Source organism: Diabrotica virgifera, chromosome 5 (genome assembly GCF_917563875.1).
Source record: "Diabrotica virgifera virgifera chromosome 5, PGI_DIABVI_V3a".
NCBI lineage: Eukaryota > Metazoa > Arthropoda > Insecta > Coleoptera > Chrysomelidae > Diabrotica > Diabrotica virgifera.
This window is the reverse complement of record NC_065447.1, coordinates 203037185-203064651: the sequence shown is the minus strand read 5'-3', so window position 1 is coordinate 203064651 and position 27467 is coordinate 203037185. Positions and strand designations below refer to the sequence as shown.

Sequence of the window (27467 nt, the reverse complement as noted above, 5' to 3'; positions counted from 1 at the left end):
CTATTAAGTATTTGCTATTGATTAAAAAAGCCGAAAACAGGTTTTTGGAATAACCGGTTTTTTCACCGGTTATAACAGCCAGGTTAAACCGTAAGTAAAAAAACCTAATTAGTATCTCAAATGAACTTAATCGTTACGACTTCACAAGTTTTTTGACCCGTGTATGTATTGTTTATATGATCTGAAAGTTTCATCGGTTCAAAGTCCTTATTTTTGAAGGGGCTGTAGTTAAAAGGGGTAGAACGCGCCACTCATCACGAATGTGTGCAAATTTAGAAACACCAAATCTCAATCAATTTTTGTCTAACAGAAAAACAAAAAAATATATGATATTCAGAAGAGCAATGCTGATTTTTTTTGTTGTTCAAGATTTTTGCTATCTCTAACAATGTTTAAGTTATTTGAAAAAAGCATATTTTTCAAAATTAAAATTTTTAAAAATTTTACTTTAAAACCAAATTTCTTTCAAAATAAGCACTTTAAATCGACGAAACTTACAAAAATCATATAAACACAACCTAAGTAGAATAATTTTTGGAGCGGTAACGATTAATTTCATTTAAGTTGCTAATTACGGGGTGGTCTTCCCGATTTTTTTTTGCCAAAACAAAAGCGACCAATTTTATTTTGAGCGTAACTTGCTTAAATTTAATGCTGGAAACTTTTTATAAAAACAGAAATAAAGCTTTTTTTAAACACTTTAAAAAAGTTATAATGGGTTTTCCCCAAGAATGCTTCATTATTTGGATATTTCACTTCGAATTATTCTATTTGAAATTTGGTGAATATGAATCTATTTTTCATTAGCTATAACTCTGGTTTTACGAGGCCTAGCGAGCTAACGCGTACACCATTTTTTTTTTACTTTCTTACAGGCTATATTTTTGCTAAGAACGTTTTTTTCGACAAAATACTTACTTTTTGAGTTATTTGCGAAAAACCGTCTAAAAATGTAGTTATTTTGTTGAAAAACGAACATATTCACTCACAAATAACTCGAAAAGTGTTGACTTGGCGAAAAAGCTCTATAGAACAAAAGTTACTTAAAATTAGTTAGTTTATCCATTTCCGGACTTATTTTAGACTTATATTTTTTCACCCCCAAGAGGGGGTGAAAGTCACTCCCAGGGCAAAAGCACACATCGGCACAATGTAACTTTTTTTCTTTGACATGTAAGCTATGCGTATGCCAAATTTCATGTCAATCCAAGCGGTTCTTTAAAATTTAGAGCAAAAACCGTGAACTAATGGACTATTGATGAAGTTACGCATTATTTATGAAGTTACACATTTTTTCCGCGCAGACAGATTGCGGCGAAAAGTCGCAGAATTCACTGCGCTTCTGAGCACTTTCAATCTTGAAGATTTGACTACAAACTCAAGTACGTAGTAGCACAATTATTACTGATGGTTTAACCCTGTACATTCGTTTTAATATGTTGCCTCTTGAAGCTGTTAAAACTACCGAGATCGTTTAAAGATTTGATAATTTATTTGACCAATTTAATTCATCCAACATTTATAACCCTAAACCCTACAATAGAGCTTTTAGTAAGTGTTCTTCTTTTTCTTATTTTAATAGGACTATGTCCTATTTCTTCTGATACAGTCTCTGCTGCGATCGGGAGCTCCAGCTCTCGTACCATCGATTTTGGGTCTTAGTGGGTTTTTGGGTCGCTTGGTGTTGGGCTTCGGTGTCTTCGCACATTTAGCCATGCGTTCAGGGTCCATCAGATCTACGTGGTCTCTCCACATACGTCGTCGTGCTCTTGTCCATCTCACTAGGTGTTGAACGCCTAGCTCTCTCAATGTGTCTTTGTTTCGTATCCTGTCTCTGAGTGTTATACCTCTTATGGATTAAAGTTTTCATCTCTGTTGTCCTCATTATTTGTTTGATTTGTAAATTCTATAATTCTGATTGCCAGAAAGATTTTTCATTGAGCCAGTCCGATCGTAACTTTTCGTTTCAGATGACAGATAACAAGATTACAAGCCCCTACAAAACGAGACTTTAAAAACTTCAAAGGCGCAGACGAAAGTGTCAGTACTGTTTGTTTTGAATACTGTGGTACGACCTTCAATATATTGATTTAAGCAGAAAAATGAAAGAGACCAAAATTGTATAAAATATAATTCTGTACACTTTCGCTTCCGTACATTCATGTGGTAAAGTTAAGAGTAAAAGTATAAAGTTTCAAAAAGAAAAAAGTTCAATATGTAAATATGCTTTGCTACTATTTTCTGCATTAACTCAGAAAATAAAGACTGCACGAAAAAATTTTCAAACTAGAAATAATTGTAGGAAATTGCATTTGCAATCATTTCAGTTCTCACCACTTTTGTTGAAAAGTTGAAAATTAATGGCGGGGATATTGAGCAGACACAGTTGTTCTCCTTTAAATTCAAGATGACGGCTAACGTAGTGGCGGGATATAGTCGCAATTTTCAATTTACACTACCATTGACACCCCCATAAGGTTTTAAAAATTTTAGATAAAATTTGGGGTAACATCCCATGAAAGCTCAAATGACATCCCGACTGTTATATAAATTTCATATATTTGTTTCTTTGACGTTTTTCTTTTTGTAATTCCTCGCTGCTTTTATTTAGTTTGAGATACTATTGATGAAGTTTTGTATTAATTAAATATAAAAACATGCAGAGCCAAAGTTTATTTTATTTATTCATATTCAGGCTTGAAATAAAAAACTTCCCACGTATACACATACAGGGTGCGCCAAACCTCTGGTTTTCTTTGATTACGGCTTAATTGTGGGATATACAAAAAAATGTTTTAACAAAACTAAATGATATCAAAACCGTCTATAATTTAAAATTATTTTTGATTATACAGAGTGAGTCAGAACGACGGTACGAACCAAAGTTTTGTTTTTTTTTTAATGGAACACCCTATATTTTAGATAATTTTTAAATATAGTTTTTAAAAATATGAAAAATTTGTGTAAGGTTTTATAGGCCTAAAGTTAATAATTTGCGAAATATTTACATTTTCATTGTGAAAAATGGTAATATTTATAGGGCTGTGGATTATGTTTCCAACGTAATAAAAATTTAAGTGGTAGGTCAAAGTTTTTATAATATAGTGTCATTTTTAAATAATTTAATATCTTTTACTTAAAGCCATAAAATATACAGTGTGATCACTATATTTGCAAATACACAATTTTCTCATTTTTTTAAATGGAACACCCTGTATATTAGTATTTCATTTTGTAGTAAATATTACAACCTTTCTTTTGGTATAAGGTTGTATGTACATAACACGTTTGGTTTTGTAAATATTTAAAAAAGAACTATGGACTTTACGTTTCGCGGATATTTTATATCCGCGATAGTTTTAATTAATTTTTTTTGCAAAAAAAATTATAATCTGATTTTAGAAACATACACTAAAGTATCAAAGATGAAAATAAAAACGTAATTAAAGATTAAAATAAAACGTATGCAAGTGCAACTTAATTGAATTTAATAACTTTAAAATTATTATGTTACAAACAATATTTTACCATACTAATAAGTAATTAATATGGATAAATTAATTATTAAATTAAACAACCAATTTTAAAATCTACCCTAGAATTTTTTCTACCCTAGTTACTTTATTGTACAAAATTTTGTTAGTTAAATCGTATTTATGAGTAAGATCAGTTAATAACTTTTTTATTTACCTCCATCTTGAGAACGTATAAAATATGCTGTGAAACAAATGAACGTTATAGAAGTATATTATGAAGCAAATAGTATCTATGTAGTCGTGTCACAAAAGCTGGTAATAATTTCTAATGGTTTCGCCCAAAACAAAAATGTCATATCCACCAATTGTTCGGTTGAAAAATTAAAATTTAAAATATAAAAAATTGTTACAAAAATTTCAACTACAAAAGTATTACCAGCTATTGTGACACCATTTAATACTATTTATATTTATAAATAATTTGGCTGATACATTTAACATTCATTTGTTTCAAAGCACACTTTATAATTATTATGTTCTCAAGATGTAAGTAAATTTAAAAGGTAAATTAAAAGTTTAACTGATCTTACTTGTAAATACAATAATATAACTAACAATTAATTTGGTACAGGAAAGTTGCTGTGGTAGAAAAATTACTAGGGTAGATATCAAATTTGGTTGTTTGTTTAATTTAGTAACTAATTTATGCATTCATTAGTATGGTAAAATATTTTTTGAAAAATAATTTTAAGTTATTATATCAATACTTGAATTGTACTAGTATACGATTTATTTTAATCTATAATTGCGTTTTTATTTTCATATTTGATATTTCATTGTATGTTTCTAAAACCAGATTATATTTTTTTTTTTGAAAAAAATTTTTAATAAAAAATCCGCAAAAACTTAAAATCTCTAGTTTTTTTAAATATCCACAAAACAAAACATGCTAGGTACATACAACCTTATACCAAAAGAAAGGTTGTAATATTTACTATAAAAGGCAATACTAATATACAGGGTGTCCCATTTAAAAAAAAAATGAGAAAATTTTGTATTTGCAAATAGTGATCACACTGTATATTTTATGGCTATACATCAGATATGTTAATTTATTTAAAAATAACAGTATACTAAAAAAACTTTGACATGACACTTAAATTTTTATTACCTTGAAAGCCTAATTCACAGCCCTTTGAATATTACCATTTTTCTCAATAAAAGTCTACATATTTTCGAAAATTGTTAACTTTAGGCCTACAATACCTTATATAAATTCTTAATATTTGTAAAAAATATATTTAAAAATGATTTAATATATAGGGTGTTCCATTAAAAAACACAACTTTGGTACGTACCGTCGTTCTGACTCACCCTGTATAATCGAAAATAATTTTAAATTATAGACGGCTTCAATATACATTAATTTTGTTAAAAACATGTTTTTGTATATCCCATAATTTAGCCGTAATCAAACAAAACCAGAGGTTTGGCGCACCCTGTACATGTGACCTAAGAGCAAATACATAGTAATACGCATAAATGATGAAATAAAAAATAAAAAGAATTAACAAAATAAATATTATTCTCTTTCTTATACGTGATTATGTTCAAATATTTTAAATCCAGCACTGGGGACATTCTTTAACTTTTGAACCCAAAACAAAGTCAAAGATAGGGTCAATAAAGTTTATCAAAAGTGTAATGTGTTTATTGATACTGATATCGTAAACTATCGGATAAAAAAATGAGTTCATTTCCGTACAATTGATAATCTTCTAGAAAAATGATTCTCATTATCCTACAACCTGCTGATTGGCTATTTTGGGGCCTATGTCTAGAAAAATTTAAACATCCCGAAGAAAAAGTTTAAAATAGCCAATGTCTTCACACATTTTTAAAAGGTCTTAATGTCATTGTTAATATCTTACTGATGAATATGTATAATGAAAGAAAAAAACTGTTTCTAAGATCAGGAAAATTTTATTTTGGGTGATTTTGTCTCAGTTTAAATAATATAATTAAAACCATATGAATATGTCGTTAAAAGTGTAGATAAATCAAAAGAAATTGAAAAAATGGAAAAGGTACAAAAAACTCTAACAAAAAGTAATGAAAACATGTTGGGGTGATTCCAAAAAAAGTACTAAGGAGAATCAATGGAGCGCTAAATAGCAATGGAGTGTGTAGAAAACGATACAACTTCGAACTTTATAGAAAATGCCAGGAACCAGTGATAAATACATTACGACAATAATTAATAATAGTAATTAAAATAATATCGATATCGTCTGTGTAAGCAATTATTGGCCTACCTCTTATTCTTTATTCTTAAGTTCCCTTTGTTTAGGTAAGTATATTTCATAGTACAATATTCTAAAGCTAGACTAAATATTGTTGTAGGTATATGTTATGGATAATGAATCTCCTTATTTCACCACTTTATTTATAATGAATTCATAAATATCTCCTCTATTTGAGCCGTGACAACATAAAATAACATGTCATCCTGAAAGATCTAAAGTTTTTTAAAAAGTTAAAATAAAAAGGGGACCGACATCTCATTAAATAAAATTAATGGGGGTCACATTAAATAGAATGTAATGTGGCATACATCTGGCAATCATATATTATGTGTATGCATTTGCGTATGTTTTACTGTATTTTTGACTATTATATAAAAGACAGAGGTTTTTGAACCAATATACATCACCAACATTCACTATCATTATTCAATGAAGCTATATTAAAAGTTATAGGTACTGATATCCTTAATTTCCTCTGGGCACGACGATGTTGTACAGATAGGTAACTTCTAAACAACGAAACCGGTCGCCCAATCTTTCTTTCAATGCAATAATACCAATTTAAAGGATTGTTAATAGAACACTTATTTCCCCAACATACATGATATTGTTGAATAGTTTATTTAGATTATTTTGTCTTATCATTTCAAAAATTTTCATAGTTAACTCAACAATCCTGCTCTAAGATTCATGGCCATTCTGTTCGGTCTGATTCTAGTTTGCTATATTTTGGGTTAAAACTTGTAGTAACTTTTTCACTTATTTAATTTCATATAAGAAGAGCTGTAAACGGTTCCGAAATGCGGTTTCCGAGGACATAGAAGAACTATATAAAAAACAAGATATAAACTAATACATTTTTTATTCATTAGCTTTAAATTGAGTCAAAGATAAAAGATGGCGCTCGCGTGGCACTCGGGAAGTGCCAAATGAAGTAAAAATGTATCTTTAGCGCTTTATTTGTGTTAATTAAAATTTATGTCTGCTTCTTACTGAATTTTAATATTTTTTTGTGGTAGCATCTCATTAAAGTTCTTTGAAATTGAAGAGATCCTAATTTTTTTCTTTAAAAATGTCAATGACTCTAGTTATTTTCAACATTTGTTAGTTTTATATAGTATTAAATGAAATTAATATTATAATTTTATAATATTAATTTTATATCGTTTATATTTTTATAATCAAAGGTAATACCACTAGTCCTCTAAATTTTATCGATACATTTTTTTGTTTTCACGAAAACTTCTTTATTTGGTAAAATTACGAAAACAAACTGAATGATAAAATCACGAGTCCGAAGGACGAGTGATTTTATCCATTTCGGTTTGTTTGAGTGATCTTTCCCTAAATAAAGAAGTTTAAGTATGAAAACGAAAAAATTTATCAAGCAAAATTTAGAGGACGAGTGGTATTTGAAAAGATTATTTTGTGAACCAATATGTATTATTAGTAAATACGGGCATCTGTGAAATATTTTTAAGACAACTAGGATCAATGTCTTAAGTAGGTTATAGATAAATTATTTTATGATTTAAAAATTAACCAATTTATTTATTATATTGTTAATACATAAAAAACTGTTAAAATCGAAAATGAACAATTATTAAAAACACAATTTTTATAACTAATATGAGATTTTCCAATGTCGTTCGTAACGTATTATGTGAAATTCCTTAAGTTTTATCAGGGAAGAGACTGTTTTATCAAGGAAGAAGCTGTTTTATCAGTATTACACTCAATGATTGGCTAGAACGACGCCTGGTGATTGGCTGAAAAAGCAAAAACGTCAGAATTTGACAGGTGAAAAAAATAATCATAAATAACAAAATAAATGTGAAATGCACTGAAGTCCATCACAATAGCTTTGTTCGCGCTGGACAACCCAAACGTACCCAGAGGGAGAACGCCTGCGCATTACAAAATCGAGCATTCACGGAGGTCGAATTTTTCCCCCTGAACACCCTCCGGATTTTTAATTCGGTGTTCGCGCAGTACAGAAAAAAGAACGTGTCAGGGATACCCTCTCGACGTTCGAGGATTTTGTTTCGGATTTTAAGTTCGCACAGGCGCACAAAATATTTGGGAAGAATTTCTTGACATTCCGACCATTATTCTGTTCTTAGTCCGTCCAATTCTTAACCTAAAATATTGTTTTGTTAAACAACTTGTAGATGTATATTCTGGTTTTTAAAGTTTTTAAATTATGTAAAGTGTTGTATCATTTCAATATTCTTCAAACAAATTTTAATATTTTTTATATTAAAACTTTTTTAGTTGTTTTTGTCAGTGTTTTCCATTTAGTATGTTTATAAATAAGTAGGTACCTTTTCTAGTATTATTATCTTATTAGTTTTCATTCGATATTCGATAATTATCTATTACGGTAGTATTACAATAAATTGTAGGTACTCTGTTTTTACTTAATTTCTTCTATCTAGATGAGCTTATAAGTACCTACATATTCTTCTGGTTTATTTTTCAGTTTAATTTATGAGTTAAATTAGTCGGCGGGTGTAATTTCCTCACCAAAATAATTTGTTGCCTGCGTTTGGAAGGGTATGTCATAATCCTACAGGTATTTTCCTCACCAAAACTGAAATGGTTGTTTCATGTAGATTTTACTAAAAGGCATTCAAGGGAATTATTTATCTACTATAAAATTAGAGTAGAGTTTATCTACTATAATAATTAATTAATTAATTATAGTATTTTATTTTTAGTCATAATTGGAATTTTGACAAAAATGGCATGTTTAATAGAAAGTAATCGCGGTAAACCTTTACTGGTATTTGAAAATTTTATTTTTTATAAGGTGAAAGTTTTAAAAAGTGAAGAAGTTTTCTGGAGGTATTAAAACAACTTGTAGTGCGAAATTGTTTACTATTGGGGCAAATTTCACAATGACTAGAAGTAGCCTATAACATAATCATGAACCAGATCGTAAGAAGATAGATCGAAAAATTGTTTCTAACTCTTGTAAACGTAAAGCCGAAGAGAAAAGAGAATAATATATATAAATAATATACTGAAAAATCAGCAAAAATTATTCGCCAAGAGCTTGCAGCTAATTTGCCTGAAACAATTACTACGATTGATGTCAGTTACATAAGAAAAAATATATCTACATAATTATCGACGAAAAATGATGCCTGGTCGACTTCCTTCCAATATTGATGAGGTTCAAGAATTTGTGAAGAGCTGTGCTCAAAAAACAACCAAGGGGGAACATTTTCTCTTTATAAACGGTGCCAAAACTGAGATAACTGTATTTAGTTGTGAAACAAATATAAGACTTTTAGCCACATTGAATTTTATACAGAGAGGGGCAAAATTGTGGAATATATTCATTTTCTCTAAAATGGACAATTTTGGAAAATAATCCCGAAACAGGTCGATTTTTATTTTTAAATTACAATTTTTTGGCATATCTATATTTCATAATAGTGACGTCATCCATCTGAATGTGATGACGTAGGTACCTAATCGATGATTTTTTTAAATGCGAGTAGGGGACGTTTAGTAGCTCATTTGAAAGTATGTTTAATTTTCTATTCAGTAATATAAACATTAAAATCAATATTTATACTAATACAAAAAATAATTTTTGAATTAAATTAATTGACGCAAAAAAAGAATGTATGTAGTTTATTTAACTCAAAATACATTGTACTGCTGACAGAAAGTAAAAAAAAAATGTTTATTTTACAAATAAACATTTCTTTTCACTTAAATTAAATCTCAAACAGCCTCCTCTCCTGTCTCTTGGTAGTTTGAACATTAAATGTAAGCGAAAAGCAATGTTTATTTACGAAATAAACTTTTTTTTCTATTTTATGGCAGCAATAGAATGTATTTTGAGTTAAATAAATTAAATACATTCTTCTTTTTTCGTGAATTAATTTAATCCAAAAATTATTTTTTTGGCCACCCTGTATAAATAATTGTTAATGTTTATATTACTGAATAGAGAATTTAACACCCTTTCAAATAAGCAGCCACACGACCCCTATTCCCATTTAAAAAAATCATTGATTACGTGATCACGCCCAGATAGATGACGTCACTAGTATGAAATATAGACCAAACAATTTTAATTTAATAATAAAAATCGACCTGTTTCGGGATTTTTCTCAAAATCGTCGATTTTAGAGAAAATTAATTCATTCCATAATTTTGCCCCTCTCGTATATATTATGTATGGCACAATTATTACTGTAACCACATATTATTTGTAATTATTCACTATTCATGGGCTAATTGATGGGCATTATATTTTTTTATTATACCTACTGTTTACTGCCAAACAAAAAAACAGAAACTTAAAACAATCTTTTTATTTGTTAAAATCAGAATTTTTTAAAGCTCTCGAAATTGAGTTTATAGTCCTGTCGCCAGTGGGGGTACAACGGCCTCCTTAATTCAGATGGACTTACCCAAGTTTTTTTTATGTATTTTGACCCGTAGAACACGAATTTTTTGGTAACAGTCGATCCGGATGTCGATAAGATTGTTATAAACAAAGAACTTGAGGAATCGCATAACAGCGATTTTTCCCAAAACAAAACATTTTTTGTATTTTTTGGGCCATTCTAAGCAGAAAATGTTTTTACAAGTTTTTTCGTAGGATGCATAGTTTTCGACATAAACGCGGTTGAACTTTCAAAAAATCGAAAAATTGCAATTTTTGAACGCGAATAACTTTTGATTGAAAAATAAAATAGCAATTCTGCTTACCGAATTTGAAAGTTCAAGTCAAATTCTATCTGCTTTGTTTACTTTCATTGCTAAAAATTAATTTTTTTATTGTTAAACAAAGCTATAAATACGTAGTAATTGAATGATGTTTTCAATGCATTTCTCATTTGAAATCGAACGAGTAGGCGCGCATACACACAATTTCTACGTAGATTACGTACATTAAAACGCATGCATTGGGCACGGGAAACACTATGTGTTTATGGCTTTGTTTAAAAAATAAAAACTTAATTTTTAGCAACGCAAATAATCAAAACCGATAGAATTTGAATTGAATTTTCAAATGCATTAAGCAGAATTACTATTTTATTTTTTAATCAAAAGTAATTCGGGTTCAAAAATTGCACTTTTTCGATTTTTTTAAAGTTCAACCGCGTTTATCTCAAAAACTATGCATCCTACGACAAAAATTGTAGGATTATTTTTTGCTAAGAATTACGCAAAGAATACAAAAAAATGTTTTGTTTTGCGAAAAATCGCCGTTATGCGATTCCTTAAGTTCTTGGTTTATAACAATCTTATCGACATCCGGATCGACTGTTACCCAAAAAATTCGTGTTCTACGGGTCAAAATACATAAAATAAACTTGGGTAAGTCCATCTGAATTAAGGAGGCCGTTGTACACCCCCTGGCGACAGGACTATTAATCCTAGTAAAGTTCTTGTAGATTTTGAAAAGGCTATATACCGGGTGTCCACTTATATTTTCCCCCATTTTAACTGCCTATAACTTCTAAACGGCTTAAGATAGGAATATGCGGTTTTCGCTGAAATGTTTTATTTTAGTAAAAGTTTTGTCTGAATGGATTGAATTTTTTATATCGCTTTCAAATACGAAACAAAAATGGCGAATTTTTGAAAAAACGTTGTTGACTTTTTTTTAATGAAACACGCAGTATATTTTTTGTAGATTGAAAGAAAGACCATTCACCTATCCAGCGATATAAAGTTTTTCAAAATCGGTTGTCAAAGCACTGAGTAATTAATTTTTAAAATGAGGGACGCAACGTGGATATCACATACCTAAATAACATAACTGAGCAAAATGATATTATGTTATGTGATTTCCACATTGCATCTCTCATTTTAAAAATTAATTACTCAGTCATTTGGCAACCGATTTTAAAAAATTTTATATCGCTGGATAGGTAAATGACCGTTTTTTTAAGATACAAAAAAAATATACTGGGTGTTTTAATAAAGAAAGTCAACGTTTTTTTTTTTTCAAAAATCCGCCATTTTTTATTTAAAAGCGATATAAAAAATAGTCACTTACCTAAAAACTTGAACAAACGGTCATTTATCTATCCAGCGATATAAAATTTTTTAAAATCGGTTGTCAAATGACAGCAATTAATTTTTAAAATGAGAGATGCAATGCGGAAATCACATAACTTGGTTAGTTATGTTATTTAGGTATGTGATATCCACGTTGCACCTCTCATTTTAAAAATTAATTACTCAGTGATTTGACAACCGATTTTGAAAAACTTTATATCGCTAGATAGGTGAATGACCTTTCTTTCAGTTTACAAAAGAATATACTGGGTGTTCCATTAAAAAAAAGTCAACGTTTTTTTAAAAAATCCGCCATATTTTATTTCGTATTTGAAAGCGATATAAAAAATTCAATCCATTCAGACAAAACTTTTACTAAAACAAAACATTTCAGTGAAAACCGCATATTTTTATCTTGAGCCCTTTAGAAGTTATAGGCAGTTAAAATGGGGGAAAATATAAGTGGACACCCAGTATAATGCAATCATTCAAATGTGTCCGAACACTGAAATACACTTGAGTCCACGAGTCTTTTACTAATAGAGGGGTATCCCTCTGTGAAAAAAATATTAATTTGCATTTTTGTAGCTTTCTCTTGGTCAGGATCTCCTATGAATGAAATAATCAGTCTAATCAGACTATAATGGCTTTTGTAAAGTGTGTCTCTTATTATAGTAAATATTAAATAATAATTTATACGTTTTGCACATTATCTATATTATAAACTATTATTATAATGTAAGGAAATATGTCTTTTATTCGGATTTCGGATGCTTTCATAATAATCATTCTTAAATTACATCTATATTTTAATTTTATTACCTGAGTGAGTTGGTGAGGAAAATACCTACCGGATTAATACAAACCCTTAAGTTTGGTGAGGAAAATACCTGTCGGAATATATGGTTTTACTGGTTGGTGGGGAATTTACCTCCGCCCAAATTAGTCTCTTCTTGAATAATGAATCATAAACAACACATTAAACTTATTCTGAAACCATTTCTTGTGTCTTGTTATATTTCATTATTTTTGTGGTGTAATAAACCACAACACTATGCCACAACCTATCAAAATCAATATATCAAAATTGGAAATGATTGCTTTACTAACTTATCCGTTCCTTCAGATAATGTTCAACCCCCAAGAAGTTAAAGGTAATTTTTATATCTAAACAACAAGCTGCAATTTCCAAGTATCTCAACAATCTTTTATTCTCTACAAAAATTTAAACCGGATTACGGCGTGGCGGGCGTGGAAATACCAAATTATATTGTCGAAATAATAAAGACGCTAATCAGATTTCTAACTTCTAAGAAAGGCATTGAATAGAAAATTAATCCTTTGCCTGTTGCTGTTATTCTCTTTTTCTTTGTTGAAATACAAATTTGTTGCATTTGCATTTTTTGTTGACGTTGATTTCGAAATAAGAAAGGGACAAGAAAAGGCTTCCTTCTCTAATCTTAATGTATGCAACCCGTCATTACATTACGAATCCGAAAATTGTTCGCGGAGCGAAAAATCTTGAACATGTCCAGGATCAGTTTACGTTGACGCCTGCGCATTGGAAACTAATCCCGAACTTACTCTGAATACGTTCGGTTTGTACAGCGCGAACACTGCTATTGTTAAACAGTATTTTATGGGATCAATCCGTCAGCAAAGAAAATAAGAGGATATAGGAGACCATAGTAAGTATTACTCTTTAGAGGCTCTGTGAGGCATGAAAACTCATAGCAACGGAAATGGATTTTTGAAGAGCAGCAGGAAGATCTTGAAGAGAAAGGATTACCAACAACCGCGTTAGAGAATAATCACGGATAACTTATAAATAAAACGAGTTATCTGGTTCGGACAAATACAAAGAATGGATAAACAACGAATACCAAAGGACATATTAAAATGGCAACCAGAAAGAAAGAGGAAACGAGGTAGACCTAGAAAAGATGGAGCGAAGGAAAAGACAAAGAGCATAGAGGAGGAAAGAAAGAGCACAGAAAGAAACATAGAGGAGGACCTATGGAATGAAACAACCGAACAAAGGGGCGATTGGTAGTCGGAAAACATCGGATAACGTTATATACCTACATAGGGTAGTAAAACAATATCTACAATGCTAAAAAATCAGTAGGGTCCCTCCGCATAAATCCCTTCTTCTCTATGTTGCATTTAGGTGAAGGCGTATCAAAAATGTTAGTCCTTCGCGAAGACGAATGGCAGCTAACGGCATTCTAGTGCAGTCAGTGAAGCTTTTTAGCTCAGAAATTTTTTACTACGAACCGATTTACATGAAATTTTGGAATTAGGCTTATCCTACCCTTAACTTCAAAAGTGATATTGCCCCGAACTCCGTTTTCACCCTGGGGGTGGTTGCCACCCCATTTCGGTGGCGAATTTTTTTTTTTTCAAAATAACCTCAGATATCGATAGAAGACCTAATTTTAGGCAAAAAATGTTGTATAAAGTTTTTTCAAAAATCCAATACTTTTCAAGTTATTGGCAATTGAAAATTCGGAATTTTCTCATGATTTTCAAGAGTTTTTTGCAAATATCTCAAAAAATATGCATTTTACCGATAATATTATATTAAACAAAATTGTAGCAGGTAAAAAAATGAACAAATTGGTTTCTAAAGAGTGTTCTAAGTGCAATATTAAGCGAGATATTTAAGATCAAAGCCGTTTTTTATTTTGTATAAAATTAAATCGATGTATTCAATGCCATCTAGCGGGGAGCGAATAAATTTTATGCATGCTAATTAGAAAATATTTTTTTTAGTGCTTAAAATAAGCTTTAACATGAGCACTGTTAAAAGTCTTTCGTACGTAAAATGAGTGAGCTGTAATGAAAAAAAGAAAAAGAATGTGTGTGTACTTTGAACGCACGTAAGAAGTTATACTTCTATTATATAATTTCAACGACATAAATATACTTAACTGTTAATATTTGCATTTAATTTAAATATTAAACTAACTTTCTTACCTACCACTTTCAAATTTTTTTATTAAAACTACCAAAAATTAAAAAAAAAACGTGAATCGTCCGGGATTTGAACCCGCGACCTCTCGATCTCTAGTCCAATGCTCTACCTCTTATCTGTTTCCTCTCCAGAGTTCGGAGCCGTTTTTTAATTCTGAACAATTCATTGCAACTAAGTACATACTGTCTGTGTGCACATGCGCGCAGAATTATGAAATTTTACTCTCAATCACGCCTAAAGAAGTATAACTTCAAAAAGAGAAACATCTAATGTTTTTTTTAAATCAATGGATTTCATAAGTGCCATTTCCCCCAAAATTAAAATTAATCGTATTCCGTCTAGAATTAACTTTAATATAAAGAGTTTGATGGATTCTAGTAGTTTCGCTGCTTTGGAACACACCTTTTTTGAATAAATCGCGATTTAAAAAAAAATTCGAATTTAAAAAAAAAATACCTTCTTTTCATAATATCTCAAAAATAATGAAAGATACGTAAAAAATTGTAATAATAAAAAAATTGTTTTTTTTTGACAAAAATTTTAGTTTGTTTGTTTTTCCTATCACACAAAAATTGACGAAGATATGATTGATTATAGAGCACACGGTAGCGCAACCACAGTCTCTCTCGAACCCTTTGACCCTTCACCGTTTCAAAATAAAAGGTTTTTCACTACATATTATATGAAAAAAGTTGTAGCTCTTTTAATTACCTTCAAAATGGTTTTTGTTGTGATAACTTCAAAAGTGAAGTAGTCATGGCCCAAAAACTAAATCATACATATTCAATGTTTTAATTTAGGGTTAGTTTTAAGCGTTAAAGAACTTTTTTAAAGAGCATTTTCCGGCATAGCTTTGTCGAGAACGTGGAACGATATTTAAATCCTTTTTACACTTGCGATCATAAAAAGCGGGTCACTCGATGAATTATTCAAGTTAAATGTCTCGAATTTTCTAAACCTGTTGTCCGATTTGAGTGATTTTTTTAGTATGTTATAGCTTTATTCTTCAAGAATATCGACGTAACAATATTGTTGCTAAACAGATAAGTGTCATTGTATACCGTGTGTAATAATGATATTTTTTTTTCTTAAAGTTTGGAACACCCTGTGGAATATTCTGGCATATATAAAATATTCAAATTAAAAATAAACTGTAGCCTTATGCTTTCTTAACATTATGCTTTTTGATTCATTTGCTTATGTTGGATAATAGAAAAGTTAGGTACTTTAACAACTAACCATGTTATTCATCAATACAGGGTGTTTTTAACTAAGTGCGACAAACTTTAAGGGGCAATTCTGCATGAAAAATAATGACCATTTGCTTTATAAACGTATGACCACAAATTCTTCGGTTTCGAGATACGGGATGTTGAATTTTCTCTTACAAACAGACGATTTATTTATTGCTCTAAAACCGTTTGAGATATGCAAATGAAATTTGATAGATGTTAAGAGGTAGTTATGGCGCATTTTTTGACATACAATTAAGAATTTTATATTCACCATTGGCGTGCAAACGGGATGTATCTAAAATGTTTATACCCGTATGCACGCCAATGGTGAATATAGAATTATTAATTGTATGTCAAAAAATCCACAATAACTGCCTCTTAAAAAATACCAAATTTCATTTGCATATCTCTATTGGTTTTAGAGCAATAAATAAATCGTCAGTTTGTAAGAAAAATTACAACATCCTGTATCTCGGAACCGAAGCATTTGCGGACATATGTTTATAAAGCAAACTGTCATTATTTTTTCATACAGAATTACCCCTTAAAGTTTGTCGCACTTATTTAGAAACACCCTGTACTGATGAAGAACATGGCTAGTTATTAAAGTGCTTAACTTTTTTATTATCCAACATAAACAAATAAATCAAAAAAGAAAATGTTAAGAGAGCCTAAGGCTACAATTGAGTTTTAATTTTAATATTTTATCTATGCTAAAACATTCCACAGTGTGTTCCGAACTTTTAGGAATACACACAGTATGATTTTTACACCCGGTATACAATGACAATTTACCGGTCTAGCAACAATATTATTATAGCGATATTTCTAAAAAATAAGGCTATAACATACTAAAAAAATCACTCAAATCGGACAACAGGTTTAGAAAATTCGAGACATCTAACTTGAATAACTCATCGAGTGACCCGCTTTTTATGATCGCAAGTGTAGTTTATCAAAAGAAATTTTTGAAGTTATACTTCTTTACCGGCGATAGAGCGTGATTTTTTTATATGTTAAAACCTATCAGCCCGGCGCATGCGCATTATAACTTTGTTCTGATTGGATGTTCAAATGACATGTCAAAAATTATCCGATATGGCAGCTGTGGTTTGGAGGTAAAGGTAAAGGTAAACAAATGTATAATATATTAGTTTTATTGTTGTGAGGACAGAAACAAAAAAGTTTATAATATTGTAGTGACTTTTAAATAGTTTTTAAAAGCAACAGGTACGTAATAATTGTTAATGTATCATGAGTATAAACCTACCTATTTGATCTGCCAAAATACATAGTAATATGTAATACTTTTATTTATATAATTTGATTACCATCAAAATTTCTATCAATATTCACCTAATATATTGTTTTTTTACTCTATGTTTTGTTGTATTTTTTCAATTCTAAATCATTTCAATTCAAAGTTAAAATAATTTGATCAATTTTCAAAATATCAAAATATCACAAGTTTAATCCGTTTAGTTAGTCGATCTTCGTAAATAATGACACATAGTGTCCGTGGCTAAGCGGAGAAGGCGAATGAATTCAAATACCAACCGCTCTTATCAGCGCTGGTTCGAGTCCCAATAGAAACTTTCTTTTTGTTTTTTTTTTTAATACATTTTATGATTGTAAGTATATTTATTATATAATTGTATTTTCAGAAAATACGTATTTAGTTAAAAAAATTTTCGACAATTAATGTTCAGACATCATTTGTGGCTTGTTTAATGTGTTTGTGTGTGTTTTATTCTTTTATTATTTTAATTTTTGGCACTGTTCTAATAAAAATGTTTGAGAAGTAGTAAGTATAAATTAGTTTAATATTTAAACAAAATATAAATAAAAAGTATATTAATTTCGTTTAAATCATATAACAGAAGTATAACTTCTTACGTGCGTACAAAGTACACACACATTCTTTTTTTATACAATTTTTAATCGAGGGGTTGATTTTAAGGGTTGAAAGGGGTTAACAGTTAAATAATTATGATAGAAAACGTAAAATATCATTTACTCTATATTTAAATCTTTTTATGTCATACTAAATTATTTTTTTGTAAATTTTTTCGATTTAGGTGTTGTTTGCAAGGGTTGTACGGTATTCAAGGGGATGAAAATGAGTTTCACATGAGGTTATTGTGTTAGAAAACACTTCACAATGTCAGTCTTTATTATTAAACACGTTTTCTGGCGATAAAATGGCTCAATGTCTATTTTTCCATTAAGGGGTTGTTTTCACCCCTTAAAAATAAAAAACGGAATTCGGGTCAATATTACTTTTGAAGTTAAGGGTAAGATAAGCCGATTTCCAAAATCTCATGTAAATCGGTTCATAGTAAAAAATTTCGGAGGTAAAAACCTATTTTACGTTTCAATGACTGCACTATTCTATTTGCAGTGATTGGCCATTATCGTCGCGCATTCAAAATTTTGATAACCACAATGCTAATAAATAAATTAGAAGCATTCGAATTGTGGTAAGATATCGCGGGTTTCGCACACTTCCAATGAAGATGTTCTCGAAATAATAAATTCAGAACGTCTGCTCATAAACATCATAAAGAGGAGAAAAACAGAATACTTCAGCCATTAGAGGACCTAAATACCATCTAATTCGCCTTATAATACAAAGAAAAGTGTAGGGAACGAGATGGATGGATGGATGGATGGAAGAATGGATAGAAACAGATGCAGGAAAAGAAACTTTCATGGTTGCGTAATATTAGACAATAGTGTGGTACCACGATAGAAGAATAATTTCACGCAGCAGCCGATAGAAAGAGGTTTCAGGAACTTGTAAACATGATGATGGCAAACGTCTGAATACGGACAAGACACCTTAAGAAGAAGATTCAAAATTTTGTTTCAGGAGTGGATTGCAAAATTGGAATCGTCAAAATTCGAGAGTGAACTAACTGATTCTTTTGCAGTAAACTGTGGCAGTAATGAAGTTCCTACTACATCTCGTCAATCCAAGCTTATAAATAAGTAACAAAATTTCATACAGTGCTAAAGTGGTTATAACTAGTTGCGCAAATCAACAATACGTGTGCCAGCATTTCTATATATTATGTCTACAAATTGTTGTTATTTAGATTCGCACACATACCATCTAAAATGGTAACACAATATTGCTATTTAGTAAAAATAGAGCTAATCTTTATATTTGGTAGTTGTTAATTAAAATAAATATACACAAGCGTTTGTTTTGTTTACACAGATAACGCGAAAATGAGAAAATAACACGATTACTTAATTCTAATTTTTTTCATCGACAAACACGCGCCTAATAGCCTCGCTTTTGAACTTTTCCATTGGTATCTAAATTACATTATCATGTGCTAATAAAATGTTTCTAATCAGTCGTACTAGCTTTATGACTGCCAATTTTATAGAACGTAAACATTAATAAACTGTGGTGGCAATGTATTACTTATTTTGAATAACAAAAAAATAAAAATTCTTAAGTATTATGTTTATATTGGATTGAGCCACAATTATTGGTGAAGGTCTTAGTAATAAAAAAAAAAAAATTCCGAAAAATTCTGCGAAGATTTTATAACCTGGTTTGTTAAGGTTAGGTATTTCTTTTGAAAAATTACATACTCGACCTAGATCTTACATACCACAGCAATGTGTGGTTGAAAAATTGTTTGAAGGTTATGGTATTACCCTAGGGGTATCAAATTATGATAGTTTTGTGTAATTTGTTTATGTAATCTGTATCGTATTTATGATTGTGTAAATGAAATTTTTTAATTTTTGCCATAGTTGTGTGTTCATGTATTTTGTATTGTATTGTACTACCAACACATGGAAAGGAGGAGTTGTAAAGTGCCTACCATGCAAAAAGGAACTGGAGAAAAACAGCAAACAAATTCGCAAAGTCAAAAGCAAATGTAGTAAAGAGGAACTCAAAGGAACACCCTGTATTCTATATCACTATTGAAAAGTACCATTACCGTACTTTAATTTTTAGATAACATTCACTATGTCTAAATTTATTAGTTTTCGAGATATTTTCATTTTTCAATGGACTAGTAGCGTGGCCACCCAAATCACCAGAATTTAACAAACTGGACTGATTTTTTTGGGGTTACGTTAATAATGAAGTATATAAAATACCTCAAACAACAAGGGATGAGATGGAAAATAGAATACAAAGTGTATTTCGGTGTGTTAATTTACAAATGCTCCGTAGAGTAAGTTGCTCATTCAATGATCGTTTTTAGGCGTACATAAATGTGTTAGGAACACCTTATGTAATTAAATATTAAAAACGTTTTATTAAAAGTAACTTCTAATTTTTTCAAACATGTTTTTTTGCAAAATGTATTACTGATAAATTATGTTTCGTTCTTTATTTGTTACATTGTTACATTTACATATAAAAGTAGTAGGTCTGGATCCCGCGTATGAAAAAAAAGATGATTAATAGCAAGCTGAAAATTTGTTAATAGCTTAAGGGTGTTTCAATGAGTGGAACATGTAGAATATGTCAAATGACAGGAATTATGACAGGTGATAAATAGCAGTCTGATTTTTGCATGAGAGTTTAATCTCTGTACGGAGAGTTTAAGTCTGTTGTGTCGGACAAAATAAATGTGTCGTTTTCGTGATGTGACCGTTCCAAATTTTTAACCTGTTCCACAATTAAAACTGCCCCTGTTCCAGTGTTCCCATATATCAAAGTTTATTCGACTAGACACTCTTAAATTATTAACAAATTTTCAGCTTGCTATTAATCAACTTTTTTTTCATACGCGGGATCCAGACCTATAGTGTTTAATTGTCTTCACAAAATATTGTATTTTGTGTTTGTGTGTTTTTTTTTGTAAAATTTATTACTAATTTTCTTTGTTTATTTGTTGCATTTACATAAAAAGATAGTTTTTAATTGTTTCAAAAATGTTGCATGTAGTGGTTGTGTTTTTGTTTGTAAAATGTATTACTAATAAATTATTTATATTTCTTTATTTGCTACAGTGTTACATTGATTACCGGATAATCGGTAATCTTACAGTGTTACATTGATAATCGGTAATCTTGAATTGTCAATTCAGTCATGGCTAACTTAAAATTTAGATAAATTTAAACACCTAAAATATTTTGCTCAAAAAAATGAAAATATCTCGAAAACTAATAAATTTGGGCATAGGGAATGTTATATAAAAATTAAAGTACGTTAATTTTACTTTTCAATAATGATATAAAATACAGGGTGTTCCATTTAACATTACTGAGAAAATAATGTACTTGCGTTTTGACTCACCCTGTATTTTATATAAAGAAAATTAGCAATATCAATAATTCTTAAAAATTTTGACAATAAATAAAAAATATGGCATTAATAAACCATTGCTGTTGCGCTTATTTTTATTTATACAGGGAGTTGAACTTGTTACGATTTTCATACAAAATTGTTTATAACTTTGTAAATACCCTGTATAACATTACAAACCTTTATATTTTTGTGATGGAGAAGTTAACAGGATTTCGAATATAAAATAAAATATGGGGTGTTCCATTAAAAAAAACATAAGTTAGGTCTGCCACTGTTTTATCGAACACCCTGTAACATTTTAACTAATTTTGTAATGTGAAGCTCAAAGGTGGCTAAAATTTTTGTAATTAACTTTTATTGCTATCTATTACTATAGCGGAGCTATTGAGCTTTACCCTACTAATCAATCACCCTGTAGATACCCGCTATTATTTATAAACAACAAATTCCACAAAATTAAAAAAAGAAACAAAACATCACAAGCACTTCACAAGAAGGGATTTAAAGATGACAAGTACCATTTGTAAAGGGCTTATAAGAAAAATTGAAATGGTTAGGAAACAAGTACAACATCATAACAGCAATCAAAACAACCAACAATCTAAAATCTATCGTACCAAAACCAAAGCCAACATCACAAGAGAGATCCAAAAACTGCATCTATAAAATACCCCGTGAATGCAACAATTTTTACGTCAGAGAAACTGCAAGGTCACTAAGTGTCAGTGTAAACGAGCGTGAATCATACACCAAGACAGACTTAGAGGGATCCCAGATATATGTACAAATATGCCTGGGACAACGAGGACAGAGTACAATGGAAAAATACATCAATTATTATGAAAGAAACAGACATGAAAAAGAGAAAAGCCAAATGAAAATTAATTAAAAAAGAAAAATGTATAGCTAACCCATCAGCAGCAGGCTTTGGTTGCCAATATTAAAAAAAGTCAACAACAAGAACATACCGATAATAGCGGGGTAAAAGTACTCGAAGAATAAGTCTCATACAAATATGCAACACGCATTACACGAACACACAACCATGTACAAAAATTAAAAAATTAATATACATAATCACATCTACGATACAGATTACACAAACAAATTAATAAAAAATACCAAACAAAAACAGTCAAAATTTGTTATCTCTATGGTAGTATTTAATATCACCTTCAAAAGTAATATTTTATTAATATAAAACATACATAATAGTAAAATTAGATATGCCAAAAGAAAACAGTTTCAGAATCTTGTTAAAAATCCTTGTTGAAAAAAATACTTCCTCTTAATATTATATCAATATTAACCTTTAACTACCCGCGCATCAAATTATAACATAACTACACGCGTGGCGTACTTTATGCGCCATAAGAAAATACACTTAAAAACTGCGGATTTGTTTACTTTTTTTTTTTTTGAAAAAATACACCAAGTTGTTTGTTATAAACCTTATTCGGCATCAGTGAATACCTGGAGTTCCTTCTCAGTAAGCCAATTGGGATTTATAACTGAAATCATGGAATAACTGGATTCCATGATAAATAAAATTACCAATAAAAAATTTTTTGTAATGTGTTTTTTACAGGAGAAAAAGTATTGTTTATAAAGAAAAATATATTTTGTGCCACAATGACTAAAAAACAATTGAAATATGTACTTATATTACTACTTATTTTAATATAATCGTGGCGTATATTGTCCACCACCGGAAACAACAAATAATAAACTGTAAATTACGATCTTCCCAGAACGCCGATTATAACGAAACTAAAACCAAATTGTAAAGCACATTCCAGTGATAGGTTAGAGATATAAACAAGGTCAAAAATAAATTTTTTAAATATATTTGCAGTAGAATTCTTATATCTGGCGTACAAAATACGCCAGCGCGTGTTGTTAAAGGTTAAGAAGAAGAACAGGATTTAGACCTAAAGTTATCTCGCTATTTTTTAAGTGTGGTATGGTGCCTATTCGTTTTAAGTCTTTTGTCTTTCAGGCTGGTGTCTTACTATCCATTTATGTAACATGCTGGGTATTCTCGTCTCCTCTGTCTTTTCCATCTTACGATATTCTGCATTTTACAGAGATCTCTTATTTGTTCATTTGGTATTTTGTTTATATTAATGTTTTCTCAATAATTGATCTCAATACTGTTCTCAAACTATTTTCTTGTGGAATCAATGCAATCAAGTATTTCTAGTGGGGATATGCTACAATTTTACCCTAAATTTCATTTGATATTCCGATTTCCGAATATTATTTTTGTTCAAAAATAAAAAAAAAATCAAAGTAAACAGGATGCAGTGGCTAGGCCACTCCGATAGAATGAACGATATGGAGCCGTTCTCCGAGTAACTCTAATTTATATGCTGGAAATAACGGGCCTGCAAAGGACGCACTGCATGCGGGTGCCCCTGTTTGAAGGCGCCAAAATGAGCTTTTTTCTGCTGGTGTTATACAAAATACTAATTAAAAAAACCGATGGGCGCTTCTGCTGGTTTTGCAAGTGAGTTTTGCGTATTGCTTACCACCACAAATAATGATATGTACCACAGTTTGAGAACCGCTGGGATAGAATGAAAAAAAGAGGCAGGCCCAAAACACAAAAAAATTAAGGACCAGGTGGAATACGACTTAAATTTATATTTAAAAAATAAAAAAAAAGTAAAAATAACGTACCCTCATTAATAAAACCAAACCTAAAACTAACTTGTCTAATCCTTCTAGTAAGTGTCATAATTTTAAAAACTTAAAAAATAACACTATTAACTCAAAAAACCTTTTGTTCACATACCTACTACTGAAAAATATCAAATTGGATTAGCTCGTCTTAAACCTTCATAATAAAGGTATCATTCTTATCTTGATTATTTGTTTTTAAGCAACGTAATGGTATTAATTTTAATGTTTCTGTTGACAACTAAAAAAAATTGTATAGTTACAGACACCGAAAATACATTTTTGTGAAACATTTTGTCTGCGTGTGAAAATTGAAAGGGTGTGAGTAGGGGAGACTTGGATGCTAAATTTGCACTGACTAAAGCGTAATGGTTTTCTATTTTTTAATTTAATTTCAACACCAAATTGTTTTATATGGTCCACATATTGTTCAGTAAAAAGTTACACCAGTTTGAGCGTCCGTTTTGGGGGGGAGGGGGGGAGATGGGGGGAAGTCGGTAAATTAGTAGTTTTTCGTCAATATTTCTAAAACTATGCCTTAGGGTAAAGAATGTTCTATAGAAAAATATTCTACATAAAATTTAAAACAAAAAAGTTTATACATAATTGTTATAAAATCAACGGTTCCAGAGTTACGGATACTTTTTATATTTACCGAATTCTCCCCCCTCTCCCCCCCCCCCCAAACCCGACGCTCAAAATGGTGTGACTTTTTTCTGAACATTATGTGGACCATATAGAACAATTTTGTGTTGGAGGATAACTTTCACTTTGAATGTCTGGGTTTTTGGTATAGTTATATCATAAATATTACCCAAAAAATATAAAAAGTATCGAAAACCTCGACTTTTCACCCTCCGTAACTCTGGAACCGTTGATTTTATAACAATTATGTATAGAACATTTTTTGTTTTAAATTTCATGTAGAACATTTTTGTATATAACATTGTTTACGCTAAAACATAGTTTTAGAAATATTGACGAAAAACTTAAAAAAACTACTAATTTACCGGCTTCTCTCCCATCTCCCTCCCAAACCGGACGCTCAAAATAGTGTAACTTTTTACTGAACAATATGTGGACCATATAGAACATTTTGGTGTTGGAGGAAAACTTTTACTTTGGATGTTTGGGTTAGGCCTTTTTTTGGACCAGGTATACTATACTACCTCCGTAACTTTGGAACCATTCATTTTAAAAAGATTATGCATAGGGCCTTTTTTATTTAAAATTTAATGTAGAACAATTTTGTATAGAGGGTTGTTCATGCCAAACCACATAGTTTTAGAAATATTGGCGAAAAACTTAAAAAAACTACGAATTTACCGATTTCTCCCCCCTCTCCCGCCCCCCAAACCCGACGCTCAAAATGGTGTGACTTTTTTCTGGACATTGTGTGGATCATATAGAACAATGTGGTGTTGAAGGATAACTTTCACTTTGGATGTCTGGGTTATGCCATCTTTTGGATCAACTATACTATACTATTTCCAGAAATCGTGTTTCCGATTATAGCGCCATCTATCCATAATTCGAAAAAATATCTCGAATAACAGTAACTTATTTTTACGTAAGGAATCCAAATTAAAACTGGTGACTCCTATTTAAGATTTTAAAGTCACCCCCACCCCACCTTCGTGGGGAGTCGTGTTTTGTGATGTTCGATAGATTTTTGAAAAATATCGAACACGTATTTTCCAGTTTTTCAATCTGTTGTTTATTTCGCGAAATATTCACTTTTTTTGTAACCTTGTTACTCGCCCATTTCCTTACGCCCAACTCAAATCGTCAAAACTTCATCATCATCATCAGCTACTAATGTATTCATCGTCGGATGTAAGCCTTCTTTAAGCGTCGTTTAAACACAACGATAAGTCACAGCAACTAGTTGTGATGACAAGTTGAAACGCTGTTTAGACGCTGCGATTCAATGCGATACCACTTTCAACCCAACTTCAACTTTGATAAGTTGTGCGATGCACCGTTTAAGGGGCGTTTAAACACAGCGATAAGTCCAGCAACTAGTTGTGATGACAAGTTGCTGTGATTTGTTGAGGTTGAAACGCTGTTTAGACGCTGCGATAAGTTGACCACAACAAGTTGAAGAGGGGACCATTGTGTACATTAGACCCTTTTAGACCCTTCAATGAATTATAACTAGTTTTCATCGTAAACAAATAGATCCTGTTTAAAGGTTGGGTATGTTATACAGGGTATTTACAAAGTTATAACCAATTTTATATGAAAATCGTAACAAGTTCAACTCACTGTATAAATAAAAATAAGCACAACGGCAATGGTTTATTGATGCCATATTTTATTTATTGTCAAAATTTTTAAAAATGATTGATATTGCTAATTTACTTTATATCTAATAAAGGGTGAGTTAAAACTCAAGTAGGTAGGTACATTATTTTTTCAGTAAAATTTAAATGGGATACCCTGTATTTTATATCACTATTAAAAAGTACCATTACCGTACTTTAATTTGTATACAACATTCCCTATTCGTCTGTCTACGCAAAAGAAAAAGTAATTAAAAATGCGTGATCAAGGGATCAGGCACGTCAACTTCTGTCGGTTTTTCAACAAAAGCTTTGATGGTTCGCAATACGTATTTGGACGGGTTTGCGAGTGGTTTGTTGGTTTTGGAGCGCCTGAGTTGAAAATATCAACAAAAAACATTCATACATTAAAAATTTAACTTTGTTTCTGGTGAAGCAACACAGTTGGAAAAAGCAGCTGATATAATATTATAATTGTCACCGGAAAGCAAAAAAGGTAACGCACAACTTGGAAGAACCTATAGTTTTCTAACTTCGCTTCTGGTGAAGCAACAGGGTTGGAACAACCAGATATATTATAATTGTGTCACCGGAAAGTGAAAAAGGTAACTCACAACTTGGAAGAGCCTATAGTTTTCTAACTTCGCTTCTGGTGAAGCAACGGAGTTGGAACAAGCAGATATATTATAATTGTGTCACCGGGAAGCGAAAAAGGTAACGCACAACCTGGAAGAACCTATAGTTTTCTAACTTCACTTCTGGTGAAGCAACAGGGTTGGAACAACCAGATATATTATAATTGTGTCACCGGAAAGTGAAAAAGGTAACTCACAACTTGGAAGAGCCTATACTTTTCTAACTTCGCTTCTGGTGAAGCAACGGAGTTCGAACAAGCAGATATATTATAATTGTGTCACCGGGAAGCAAAAAAGGTAACGCACAACTTGGAAGAACCTATACTTTTCTAACTTCGTTTCTGGTGAAGCAATGGAGTTGGAACAAGCAGATATATTATAATTGTGTCTCCAGAAAGCGAAAAAGGTAACGCACAACTTGGAAGAATCTATAGTTTTCTAACTTCGCTTCTGGTGAAGCAACAGGGTTGGAACAACCAGATATATTATAATTGTGTCACCGGAAAGTGAAAAAGGTAACTCACAACTTGGAAGACCCTATAGTTTTCTAA

At 30.7% G+C, this 27467-nt stretch overlaps 1 protein-coding gene across 5 annotated transcripts in view; it reads right to left on the bottom strand.

Moving 5' to 3' along the window:
• Positions 1-27467, bottom strand: part of LOC114324193 (uncharacterized) — a 208811-nt gene that overhangs the window by 82783 nt on the left and 98561 nt on the right. The window contains exon 1 of one of the 5 annotated variants that reach the window (XM_028271957.2): positions 23997-24166. The exons of the other annotated variants lie outside the window; for them this stretch is intronic. Coding sequence (XP_028127758.1) covers positions 23997-24054 — 58 coding nt within the window. The 5' untranslated portion in view covers positions 24055-24166. Of the gene's footprint in view, positions 1-23996; positions 24167-27467 lie in introns of those variants that run through there. 5 annotated transcript variants of the gene reach the window in all.